This window comes from Geospiza fortis, unplaced genomic scaffold (assembly GCF_000277835.1).
Source record: "Geospiza fortis unplaced genomic scaffold, GeoFor_1.0 scaffold145, whole genome shotgun sequence".
In the NCBI taxonomy this organism is placed as follows: domain Eukaryota; kingdom Metazoa; phylum Chordata; class Aves; order Passeriformes; family Thraupidae; genus Geospiza; species Geospiza fortis.
Genome location: NW_005054362.1, coordinates 2,146,025 through 2,158,875, shown reverse-complemented (window position 1 = coordinate 2,158,875; position 12,851 = coordinate 2,146,025). Strand labels below are relative to the sequence as shown.

The 12,851-nt window shown below is 38.3% G+C and overlaps 1 protein-coding gene across 2 annotated transcripts in view; it reads left to right on the top strand.

Annotated features, from left to right (window-relative positions):
• Window positions 1-6: 6 nt before the first annotated feature.
• ATP6V0A2 (ATPase H+ transporting V0 subunit a2) overlaps window positions 7-12,851 on the top strand; it is a 15,007-nt gene continuing 2,162 nt past the window's right edge. For both annotated transcript variants that reach the window (XM_031059512.1, XM_005424060.3), the window contains exons 1-18: window positions 7-86; window positions 1,405-1,483; window positions 2,484-2,581; window positions 2,786-2,923; window positions 3,268-3,368; window positions 4,018-4,144; window positions 4,893-4,975; window positions 5,318-5,411; window positions 5,716-5,928; window positions 6,460-6,610; window positions 7,230-7,369; window positions 8,098-8,252; window positions 9,189-9,279; window positions 9,577-9,695; window positions 10,151-10,361; window positions 10,494-10,613; window positions 11,092-11,211; window positions 12,428-12,545. In XM_031059512.1, coding sequence (XP_030915372.1) covers window positions 1,468-1,483; window positions 2,484-2,581; window positions 2,786-2,923; window positions 3,268-3,368; window positions 4,018-4,144; window positions 4,893-4,975; window positions 5,318-5,411; window positions 5,716-5,928; window positions 6,460-6,610; window positions 7,230-7,369; window positions 8,098-8,252; window positions 9,189-9,279; window positions 9,577-9,695; window positions 10,151-10,361; window positions 10,494-10,613; window positions 11,092-11,211; window positions 12,428-12,545 — 2,095 coding nt within the window. In that variant the 5' untranslated portion in view covers window positions 7-86; window positions 1,405-1,467. The remainder of the gene's footprint in view (window positions 87-1,404; window positions 1,484-2,483; window positions 2,582-2,785; window positions 2,924-3,267; window positions 3,369-4,017; window positions 4,145-4,892; window positions 4,976-5,317; window positions 5,412-5,715; window positions 5,929-6,459; window positions 6,611-7,229; window positions 7,370-8,097; window positions 8,253-9,188; window positions 9,280-9,576; window positions 9,696-10,150; window positions 10,362-10,493; window positions 10,614-11,091; window positions 11,212-12,427; window positions 12,546-12,851) is intronic.

The following is a 12,851-nucleotide window of genomic DNA, read 5'->3' as shown; positions in this document are numbered from 1 at the left end:
GCCTGGCGCAGCTCTTCCTGCAGAGCGGCTCGGCCTACGAGTGCCTCAGCGAGGTGGGCGAGCGCGGCCTGGCCGAGTTCCGAGACGTGAGTACCGCCGGGGCCCTGTGGGGCTGCGGGCACCCTAAGGGGGCCCGGCCTGAGGGCCGAGCCGGGCCCGGGGCCGCTGTTGGGATGATGCGGGCTTGGCCCCGATGGGGCGGTGGAAACTGCTTTTATTGCCGTCTTTCCGCGACCCCGACAGGCAGGTGTATGGGCCCTTCCTGTGTGGCATTCGCCTGGAAGCAGGATCACAGAATTGTTAGGGTTTGAAGGGATCTGTGGAGATGATCCAGTCCAACCCCTGCCAAGGCAGGGTCACATAGAGGGGTGACACCGGGACGGGTGGGGGGGATGAGTGATGGGAAGTCAGTGTGGAGCCCCGGCAGTGTGGAGCTCGGGAGCGATGCTTAGGGATGGATGTACCCCACCTTTCTCACAGCAGCACCTTAAACTGGGGTCATTTGCAACGAGATCCCATGGGAGAGCCCCTGACCCACCTGCAGCCTCAGTGCCTGAGCGTGTGTGCACAGCTCATGGCTCCAGGCACCCCACTGACACACCCACAGACAGCTGCTCTGTAGGTTTATTGATAACAGGTTCCTGTTCCTGGGGGGCTCTTCATCGTGGAGGAATCTCCTGCCTAACATGAAGTTGGGTTGGGCAGTAATTAGCCACGTCTCTGCGTTGTCTTATCATAATTATATGATGCTTTGCTTGCTGAGTGAGACTTTGGAATGTTTTCCAGATATACATTAGAAATGTAGCTTGTAAAATCGTTGCAGGGAAAGCTGGGAAGACTTAAACAGCTAGTTGGTAAATATGGCAGGGAGGAGAGGCAGATTTCTAAGAATGATTACGTGAGTGTATGTTTAACACTTTGATATCATTCTAGTTACCTGATATGCCATTTATTATAGAAATAATGCATTAGTGGTTCTGATTTAATAAGCTGGATGAGTAGTCAGAGATATTGCATGTTCATTTTATGGGGATGTACATAAAATTTAATATTTCAAATAGACTGTGGAAATGCATCACAGAAAATTTGTCAAATGGTTTGTTAATTTGAAGTCATTAAGCAATATTTTAAAACTGTCAAAATAAGATTAGGAATGGTTTCTCCAGTGGACCTTGTTATTTTGTTGTTTGATTAAAATTAGCCAATGGCATGGATAATTCTGCTTTAATAAAACCAGCTTTGCTATTTGAAGACTTTGTAATCTTTTTAGGTTTTTGTGCCTTCTCAGCTGACAAGCACAGAGCTCATGCAAATTGTCTCCAGGAAGTTGCAGGAACAGCTGTGGTTTTCTAGGGGAGGTTACTATTTCAAACCCCTAATAAGCATTTTGTCCTTCTCCTTCAGCTTAACCCAAATGTGAGTGTGTTTCAGAGAAAATATGTGAATGAAGTGAAGAAATGTGAAGAAATGGAAAGAATACTTGGTGAGCTTCATTTTCATGTCTGCTGTTTCTCATCTGTGGCGTTACCAGAGTGGCACTACTGAGGAGGTTTCAGCTACAGGTTTTTTAACCCTCACATGTTTTGTAAGCTGTGAAATTTACTTACACTAAATATAGATTTGGGGGTTTTTTAAGCTCAGAGGTGAAGAATGGTTGCTAATGTGTTGCTGATAAATAGATGAGGCTGTTTCAATGTTTACTACTTAAAACGCTGCTAGAGAAAGTGAAGTTTTCCTGTGGGTATTTCCTTGGCTGTAAGATATTCCCTATTTCTTCATTTTGTGTAACTCAATGCTGTTGATTTTCCAGGCACCTTTAAAAATATCTCAAATTACTAATAATTGTTTTATCATGGTAGTTAATGAACAGAGAAGGGTAGGCAGAGCATGACAGCCAAGCTGCAGATGTCTTCAGTGTATCCTGAGGAAAAGTTACAATTGAAGGATTCCTTTGATTGGAATCTCTCATCAGAAGCACGTGCTGGTCATGCCAGCAGCTCTTTTGGCAGTCCCCCTGCCCAGTGTGAGTTGCATTTGTTGTCAAGGTTGCTTAAGCTGCTTTGTTTGAACACTTTTTACTCCAAACTTGGGTCAGTGAGCAGCACGTCTGTTTCTGGCAGAAAGTGACACAGTTGCACCATTAGCAGAAAGTGGCACCGTGCAGCAACAAAGAGGTTCTGTGAAATGGTAAAAGCTTCTTAGAAAATACTTGTTTGAAAAGAGAAGCCTCTGAAGTTTGCTTGCTTCTGCAGACTTCCAAGACAGGAATGGTTTGTGTGTTTTATCCCCGCCACTCTCCAAGTTCTTCATTTTTGAAGACTTCTGTGTGAATTGTTGCTAAAATGAATGAATAAAACAGCCAGGGCTTTGATGCTGCAGTGTGATTAGCACCATCAAGAGCAGCTGAAGGTCAACTCTGCAGCACTCTTGGAAGTGTAGGCAATGCAGTTTCCTTTCTGATGCTGTTTTTCTTCTCACTCCAGGGTATTTAGTACAAGAAATTAAAAAAGCAGATATTCCACTTCCTGAAGGAGATGTTGCTCCTCCTGCCCCCTTGCTGAAACACATTTTAGAAATCCAGGTAACTCCACTAAACAGATGCTAAAGTGTACTCAATACAAAGCAATCTGTAGCAGACTGGGGGATAAAACCTCTGGAGCTTTAGTTAATTAAGAAATGGGAAACTCCTATCACTGTGTCAAATTATTACATGTTGAAAATGAATCCTACTCTGTTTTCCAAAATCCTGTAACTCATTCTGTGTCTTTTCTTTACTCTGTCTTAGGAACAGCTGCAGAAGCTGGAGACAGAAATGAGGGAAGTAACTAAAAACAAAGAAAAACTGAGGAAAAACCTGCTTGAACTGACAGAATACAAGTACATGTTACAGATCACACAGAATTTTGTCAGGAGAACACCTGAGGTATTGCTTGGGGTGTTTGTCAAGGATTGTTGTTGTGTGGCATTGTTGTGATTTTCCCTGTTGAATTGCTTGAAAATGGAGGTGTAATTATATTATTTTGGTGCATAAATTGTGCTAAGAAATTTACACTGTAATTTTGCAGCACTGACTATAATTGTTAAGAGCAGTGCACTTGAGATCAAGGACCTTTCTGTTGCCTGAATTGACCATGGAAATGAGTTTTATATTTTTAATTAAATCATTTACCTAATTACCTTTTCTTTCTTAGAATAATAATGGAATGAGAGGTTGGGTTTTTTTTTTTTTCCTGGAAGCAATGAATGTTCTTTCTTTTTATTTGCTAGTATGAATCCCATTTACATGGAAATTTTGAAGAATTTCCTTCTGTGGAGAATGAGCCATTGGTGGATTTCAACCGCACGCACAGACTGAGTGCCTCGCTGGGGTGGGTATGGCATGTGCTTGATGAGGGGCTGTAAAGAATCAGTTGTTCTCTTAAAACGTGGCCTGTAGTTATTTCAGGTGTGCCAAACAGTTTTAGACAGGACAGGAGCCTGGTCCCAATGTACCTTTATAACAACCCAGATTATTTGAAGAGATAAACAGGACAGTGTCCAAAAAAGCTGCCACAAAGCTTCCATCAAACCAAGGACGTGTGTAAAGGAAAATTTCTAAATCAATACTTCCTTCTATTGTTTGAACTCTTTTTCTATGATAAACACACAGTGTTTTAATCACCTGGCAGTGTAAATGTAACATCAATTGTGTTGCCTTTGAAATGATGAATGGATACTGCTGTCTATGGTGTTGTTATGAGAGGATATCTTCCAAGAAAAAATAAATAATCTCACTATCACAGAAATAACCAGTTAAAAGTAATTCCAGTTGTGTGCTCAGGTCTGTAGTCTGTTTATTTTGCAAATAAAAATTTTATATAACAGTTGGTATTTTCTATACCAGTCACTTCCTGTTCAGGGTGATGCTTCCTTCCCTAGCCATGGCAGATACTAAATTATTGTGGTGATGTATTCTGAATTTCCAATTTTTTTGCCTTGTACATTTTATCTTATATTTCAAATTTTTCCTTTTCCTAGATTCATATCTGGGTTAGTTCACATAGCAAAGATAGAAGCATTTGAAAAAATGCTGTGGAGAGTCTGTAAAGGCTATCCCTTTCTTACCTATGCAGAGTTGGATAAGGCTCTGGAAGATCCAGATACCGTGAGTAAACATTATAACGATCAGTTCATTTCATTTGGAAGAATTGCTGCTCAGATCTGTCTGCAGTAAATGGAAATGATTTCCCAGTGTCCTTGGAGGAAAAACTATTTAGAAGTGTTATAATTTGTAAAGCTTGTAGAAGTGGGAATTAATTTGTCATGGTTCAGCTTGAGGAGTGCAGAACTTCATTGTGGAATAGTGGTGACTTTATGATTGGCCACCTTGGTGAAAATATGTGACAGAAATGGCTGCTTGGATATTTATTAACTAGGTCTGTACAGTGCATTGCCTTTTAATAGCCATTCCACTTGTTCATTCAGTAGTTAAAAAAGAATCAAGTATAGCTAGTTTTCTGTGAAGTTTTTTCTGTGAAATTACCAAGTTAATTTTTGTAAATCAATTACGGCAGCCTAATCTGTCATCTTTTTTTTTTTTTGCTTGAATTCTAATTTGTTACCTTTTTGAAAGACTCTTTTCTTACTAAGAATTCTGAGATAGTAAAATATATTGTGTCATTGATTTTCCCTGGGAACTTTTTCTTCTTTTCTCTGATATTAAAAAAAAAGAAAGAGATATTGTCACGGTTGAATTTTATTGTTTGATCTTCACTAAACATTTGGAAGATCAGTACTACTAATGCAGCTTTTTCTTGTTGTTCAGCTTTGTTATTTAGCTCTATTATTATGTCACAGTGGAATTGCTGGTTAAAACATAATTCATCAGCTTTACTTTTTATGTTTTTTTTTAGGGTGAAACCACAAAGTGGGCTGTTTTTTTAGTGTCCTATTGGGGTGAACAAATTGGTCAAAAAGTTAAGAAGATTTGTGACTGGTAAGAAGTAAATCTAATATATGTACATTCCTTTATATCTGGGGTATTTTCTAGTTGTTTTTTCCTCTGCACCCCTTTTTGAAAACTGTTGATTTTTATACAAGCTTTTTGTGTTAAATTTGTTCCTCCCCTTATTGCACCCAGCTCTATAATTACGCAGTGTACAAATAAATACATGAGTCATTTCACTCTCAGTCTTTACCAAGTACAGGCAAATTGCTGCCTCTGAGTTGAGTCTGTTCCATGGTTATGAAGTGGTGTGTTGCAGATCTGGCTGTGGCAGGGGCTGGGTGATGTGTTGTGGTGGAGTTTGGTCATTAGCACAGCCCTGTGTTCCTGCAGCTATCGCTGTCACGTGTACCCCTACCCCGACACCACCGAGGAGCGCCAGGCCGTGGTCGAAGGACTCAACGTTCGTATTCAGGATCTTGAAACTGTGAGTAAAGAACAGATTTCCTCTTGCACTGTAGGAAATCATTTAATGAATCACAGTGTTAAATATAATTTCTAACATACATGCAGCTTTGGAGCTGATAGGACAGTAAGTTGTGTCCCTGGCCTCGTGTTGCACACATCTCTTAAACCTCACAGCACTTGGCTTTGCCTTCTGTTTTCAGCAAAAGTTTGTTTGCTCTCCTAAAAGCATGGCCCAGCACTGGACATGTACAAGGTGCTCTTCTGTGATCAGCACAGCCACTGTCACATTCTCAGTGAGATCTTTGTTTTTTTCTCAAACAAAGGTGCTGAATAAAACTGAGGAATACTTGCGCCAGGTCTTGTATAAAGCATCAGAATCCATCTATACTTGGGTTATCCAAGTGAAGAAGATGAAAGCCATTTACCACGTCCTCAACCTGTGCAGTTTTGATGTCACAAATAAATGTTTAATTGCTGAGGTTTGGTGTCCAGTGGCTGATCTCCAGAACTTGCGCCATGCGTTGGAGGAGGGCTCAGTAAGTCACCTGAATACTCACTGATGTTAAAGGTTTTATCTTGAACTAACTGAACATGTAAGGAAAGAAAATAATTGTTAACAATAGACTAAAAGTAGGCACAGACAGATCTGGGTCTCTGTATAAAACAATTTTTTTATAAGCAGAGCCTTTATTTAGTGTTGTTTGTAGTGTTTTTTTGTCTTGAATAACTTCTGTATTGGACCTGAGGCCAGCTGGGCCCACAGTGTTATTTGCAGTCATGCAGAAGGTGCCAGTTCCCTTGCATTTGTTTTTGTTTTATGAGAGAAAATTGTAATAACAAATCTTTGTTTTGTAATATTGTGACTGATAGGTCTCATCTGATACTTGGTATGAAGTAAGAATTAGAACATTGTGTATAGTTTTTAGAGGGGGTGCAAAGGGATAAATGTTAAACTTGGGACATAATTTAATGGTATTATTGGATCAGTGAAACTGCTGATAGAGCAGTTTTCACTTTGATTAGATTAACAGAGATCTTTCACAAATGTATCTTCTGTCTGTAATTAGAGGAAAAGTGGAGCTACAATTTCCTCATTCATGAATACCATCCCAACAACACAACCTCCTCCGACTTTGATACGTACCAATAAATTCACCTCAGGGTTCCAGAACATCGTTGATGCTTATGGAGTTGGAAGCTATGGGGAAGTTAATCCAGGTTGGTCCTTCTGAAAGCTGAGCTCTGAGCTGTGCTGTCATTGCTGCTTGCCTTGATACCTTGCTGAAGGCCAAATGGTGACAATCATACTGCTTGCTAGTAGCTGTTTTAAAACTCCAGTGGCTCATCAAAAGCACAGACAGTGCTCCAAGCAGCAGGATGGGATTTGTTTAGGGGAAAGTAAAAGAAAACTGGTAATTGATCTTACTGAAGTGTGGAGTTCATCACTTGAAAAATTCAGCTTGTTGTATAGCCCACTTTAATATATACCTGTAGCTATGTTGACTGGGTCATTCTGCACAGGAGAAAATACCTTATAATACAGACCTGAAATACCCACAGAGGATACCCACTGTTTGGTTGGGTTTTATTTCCTGGGCTCATATTAATATCCTCAGAATTGTCAGCTACTGCTCAACTGTGAAGTTGTCATTGCTACACAATAAACAAACTTTAAACTGAGTTAAATTTACAGTGTGGGGGAGAGGTCTATGAGTAGGGGATGAAATGTCTTTCAAACTTAAAAGCTTTGAGAGATTTGAGTATGGGATTGCTTGGGGATATGCAGACAGGACATCATCTGTGTGCTGTGCTGAAATCTGCCGTGTTGCCCTTGCAGCTCTCTACACCATCATCACTTTCCCCTTCTTGTTCGCGGTTATGTTTGGAGACTTCGGGCACGGGCTGCTCATGTTCATATTTGCACTCCTGACAATACTGTATGAAAACCACCCTAGGTTAAAAAGAGCACAAGATGAGGTAAAAGGAATTACAAATTATTTACTTCTCATCCAGCCAGATCATTTGAATAGTCACTGTTTCTGAAAAGTACTGCTTTTTTGCATGGGTACTTAATTAGGCTTTTTTCCATTCTTTTAGGATTTTCTGTGTTAGAAGACCCCATATTCCATGAGATTAATGTCATATTTTAAACTATTCACTTGGAAGAGCAGAAATAATCAAGTTGTAATGAAAGACTTAGAAAAAATTGATGCTTTTAAGATTGTCTTTACTTCTACCAGGGCTACTCGGTGGTGTGTTTTACAGAATGTCATTACAGTGGCAATGTGGGAAGAAAATGATTTTTCAAATTCCACCTTTTATTGTTTATAAAAAGAGTTGCAGTTTGAAATTTATTAAACTTCACTTACATTTTTTAACCATATGGGTTGGAATGCAGGAACACCTGCATCTCTTATTAGAATTATGTTCAATTAAGAATGCCTGCAAATGTGTGATTTCTTGTAAAGTAGTCTCAGGAAGGAAACGGCTTAAAAAGACCCTTCCTTAATCTAAGGATGCTGGTGATAAAAGTCTCAGTGTGTGTCATGGGAGCTCATATTCCTTAATGACTGTTCACAAATAAATTCTAGTTTTTAGAAGTCTTTATGTGTCCAAAAATGTGTTTCTCTTAGACATGTCTAGCTAAGCTGTGCTCTCATAACAGATGATATTCTTTATTTTTTCTTTTTCCCCAATACTGACAGATAATGAAAATGGTATTTGAAGGCCGATATGTGATATTGTTAATGGGACTCTTTTCTATATACACTGGATTGATCTATAATGACTGCTTTTCAAAGTCAATAAATATATTTGGATCTGGATGGAATGTTTCAGCAATGTATGAAAAGGTTTGGAGGTGAGCAGCATGTTTGGTATACCATTAAACCAGAGATGTATTTCCTGCAGCAGTTTAACCCTTTTGTTCATATATTTTAACTATCCTGTTATGATTTATCTTTCCATTGATGTTTTAGTTTTTATTTTCTAGATGTGTTTGTATGTCTATATAAAGATTTTCAGAGGAATAGAAAACACAGGTCTAGTTTTGGACTTATTTGTCCTAGGTCATGCTTCTGGAATGAATACCTGAGTGGCATTTGCCTCTACTAAAAGAAATTAACTATTAATGAAGTAAATTAATTACCTGGCAATCAGTAGTCTCTGCACAGCTTTTCTTGCTAGCATAAAAAAAAAAAAAAAGAAAAAAAGAAAAAAAATAGTCTATGTCAATTGCCAAATCTGCTTTTTCTCAGAGTGGGATAACCTCACTGATTTGAGGTGTCATGACCCTTTGGTATTTAAATCTCCTGGTACCTTCCAAAACAGGATGTGGCTTCAAAGAGTAAGACCACTGGCTAAAAATCTGAACGAGTTGTGTGTGCTGTGATAATGAAAAACTGTACAAAAATAAAGTAGAAACTTCCCCAAATGCAGAACAGAAAAAAAGGTAGCAATTATTCTTTGGGCATTTGACAGTGAATTTCATGCAAAAACAAACTGTGAACTTTTAAAATGAAACTTTGAGTTCTAGGGGAATGTGGAATAAAATCCATAAACTTTGTTTTGAAGACAGTGAATGTGAATTAAGCCCAGATTGTGAGGTTCTAGATGGATTTTTTTAGCTATTGTTTGTATTAGTCAGGAGTTTTGTGTTTAGAAACCCTTACTCTCTTTTAAAGTGTGGCAGTGGGTGAGTTAGGTAAAGGAAAGCAGGAGCAGTGTCCTGCAGAACTGAAAGTATATTGTAATTATGTTTAAAGTGTCAAATCTGAGTGTTTTTCTTTCACTGCAGTGATAAGGATCTGGAAGATAATCGATATTTAGCACTGGATCCAAATGTTTCTGGTGTCTACAATGGAGCTTATCCCTTTGGAATTGATCCAGTGAGTTGAATTCTTTTTAATTATCCACTTGTGATGATCAGTCTTTGTCCATTAGATTTTGGTATGTGTATAAGTAAGATAAATCTGACTGAGAAAAAAATACATTTCTGATTGTATTCTCTGTTCAATAACATGTTTTCTTATGACAAGTCAAAGACTGAACTATTTTTACAAAACTCAAATTTCAGTTGTGACCTCCATTTGAGGTAGAATTCTGATTCCCAGTAGAAAATGGATACTGGTTTATTCCTGCTGTTGTGGTGTTCATCAATCTTGGTTTGGTGTTTTCTTCTTCAGATATGGAATTTGGCAAGCAACCGTCTCACTTTTCTAAATTCATTCAAAATGAAAATGTCTGTGATCTTCGGAGTGACTCACATGACATTTGGAGTTATATTGGGGCTGTTTAACCACTTGTAAGTACAAGAAGTTAAAATAATAGAAACATTGTATTTTTTGTCAGGTCTGGAATGATTACAGTTTATCTTGTAAGAGAAACTGGAATTACTGTTTTAGAACAGAATAAGAGTAATTGTGAAAACTGTTCTCATAAAAAGACAATAATGGAGAGGTCTTCCTTCACATATGTAAGATGATGGTTCAATATTATACTAAAAAATCCCAAAACAAATTAATACAAGGCTTTATTTCACTTGTTGGTAAATAAAAATATATGCCTCTTACAGTTTTTATTTCCACTGAAATACCTGATAAAATTTCACTGAATACAAAGAAATCAGCTCCGGATTGTAATCTCAGTCTTGCTGTTTAAACGTGCTTTGTTGTATTGAAATTGTATTTGGGCTGTGGTTGTAAAACTTTTATTTTTAAAACTTTTTACTTTTATTTTTTCCACTTTTCTACCTTTCAGGCATTTCAAGAAGACTTATAATATTTATTTGGTTTTTATTCCTGAACTTTTATTCATGTTGTGCATATTTGGCTACCTGGTGTTCATGATCTTCTTTAAATGGTTGGCATACTCTGCAGAGAACTCCACAGCTGCTCCCAGTATTCTGATACAATTCATTAACATGTTCCTGTTTCCTAGTGGTGAAACAAAGAGCTTCTTCAGTGGCCAGGTGAGTAATGTTCTTCCAAGCTTTTGGAAATCCTGTGTTCCCTATGCAGATAATACTTTAAAGGAAAAGGGGATGGCTTTTCCTACTTTGGATTTTGTGATCTAATCTAATTTTCCTCCCTCCCACCAACAGATTCCTCTGCAGAAGTTTTTACTTAGTGTTGCTTTTCTTTGTGTTCCTGTAATGCTGCTTGGTAAACCACTTTATTTATACTGGTTGCACAGTGGAGGCCGAGGCATAAGAATGTATAGGGTAAGTACTGAAAGACACACATTTCCTCAGTGCTGCAGAATTCAGCTGCTGGTTTGTTGCACAGACTGTGTCCTTATGGGTATTTCATGGAATGGGTTGGGTTCAAAGGGAGCTTAAAGCTCCTCTCATTCCACCCTCTGTGGTGAGCAGGGATATCTCCCACTATCCCAGGTTGCTCCAAACCCTTCCAGCCTGGCCTTGGACACTTCCAGGGATGGGGCAGCCGCAGCTTCTCTGGGAAAACTGTGCCAGGGCATCACCACCCTCATGGGAAAGAATTTCTTCTGTATATCTATATTCAGTTTGAACCCATTACTCCTTGTCTTACCAGTTTCTGCTCCGTTTGGAAACTTTTGGGCTGAAGTAATAGTGCTTCATTCCTCTAAATCTTTTTGCCTTTGCCTGGGACTACTTTAAGTAAATTTAAAAAATGACAGTGGCAGCCTACTTGAAGAGACAATCCATTCCCATTTTGCAGAGTGGCTACAAGCTTATCCGAAAAGAAAGTGAAGAAGAGCTTTGTCTCCTGTCATGTCACGATCTCGAAGAAGGTGTCACTCACTCAGACAGCGGGCACAGAGAGGGGGATGCAGAGGAGGTAATGCTTTTATTTAATCTCTGGTTTCCATGTTCTTAAAAGCAAATTATAGAAGTGGGTAGTCAATAGATAACCTGTACACTATGAGTTGAGCAGTTTTGAAGAAACTCAGCTGAGCCTTTACAAAGACCCTGGTGCCCAAATGCAATTTACTTATAGTTATTTCTTGCTATTTTATCATTATTTTCTGGTATTTTCAGACTTACAGTAAACTACAACCTATCTGTAGTAGAGAACAGAAAGAATGTTTTATTTGCAGTTAAGACTCTGCAACTAGGAGTACAGGTTTTCTTATATTGAAGAGTGGGATAAAGATCCTGGGTTTTGTTTGGTTTTATGGATTCTTAAACTTGAGGCAAGGTGGTGACTGCCCAGCTTTCTGTTAATTAATCTTGGCTTTTCAACTGGACAAAAGTCTTTTCATTTCTGCAAATTACATCTTGTTATGAGGATTATTGCTAATGAGGAGTTGGGGCAGCTGAGTCCCAGTCCCCACCCACTGCTGCTGTTTATTTTGGGCAAATTTTTAAAGGTCTGGGCAGATTCCACTGATTCTATGTGAGTTGAAAGACAAACAATTGCTTCAGCTTCCTAATGTGCAGAATATGTATAGTTCTTGTCTCACTGGGGTAGTAGATTCTTGTTTCTTCTGTATAGAAAATACAAGAATTATTTACTCAGAATGTATTATGCAAAGTGTTGAAATACAACATTCCGACAAAGTAAGTGTTGAAATTTTCAGTAATAGCAGTTTTGAAACTCTATTAGTAACAAGTATTTATATTTAGAACTTACAGTATTAGTGTGGTTATCTTTCTATGAGTAGCATTACTGATAATTACCCCTGCTTTTAAAGATGAAAAAATTGATATTGTAAGCTTAGAATTTTAATAGGATGGGAATTAGAACTGGTTATAGTACTTAAAGCTTTCAAGAATTAGATCATATTCCTTCTGGAAAACATAAATTGCATTTTTTTTTATCTGTCAACAAGGTAATGCTGGAAAACTGTAGCATCTGATTTTTTTTTAATATTATCTCTGTAATAAGGATCTTCTACATGGCACACTTTCTTTACTTGATATAAAATCAATTTCTTACCCTTCAATGGAATTCTTCCTCCATGTAATAAGAATTTGCAGATGAATGTTTTTGTTCTCTCATGTTTTGTTCTCTATGTTGTTAAAATTGATACAAATATGTTTTTATCTTTTAGCCGAACTTTTCAGATCTTTTTATGAACCAAGCAATTCATACTATTGAATACTGTCTGGGATGCATCTCTAACACAGCCTCATACCTGAGACTCTGGGCATTAAGTCTTGCTCATGCACGTAAGTGGGAATGGGTTTTTTGGTATTTTTGGGGATTTTTTTGCTACATCTGTACTTTTAATTCTGTTAGAGGGAGGCTGGCCTGTTCCATTGATACTACCACGAAATACACTTTTTCTTAATTAAAAAAAAATCCCTATTTCAACTAATCATGATTTGTGGAAGCCTCCAAATTAAAACTGTGACTTTATGTAAAATATTGCTCTCAGTAGGTCTGATTTCGACACTGAGGTGTATCTTTAAACATTTGAGGGGATGGGGGCAGCTCTCTTGGGAGGGGGGTTGCTTATACTCCCATGTTCAGCA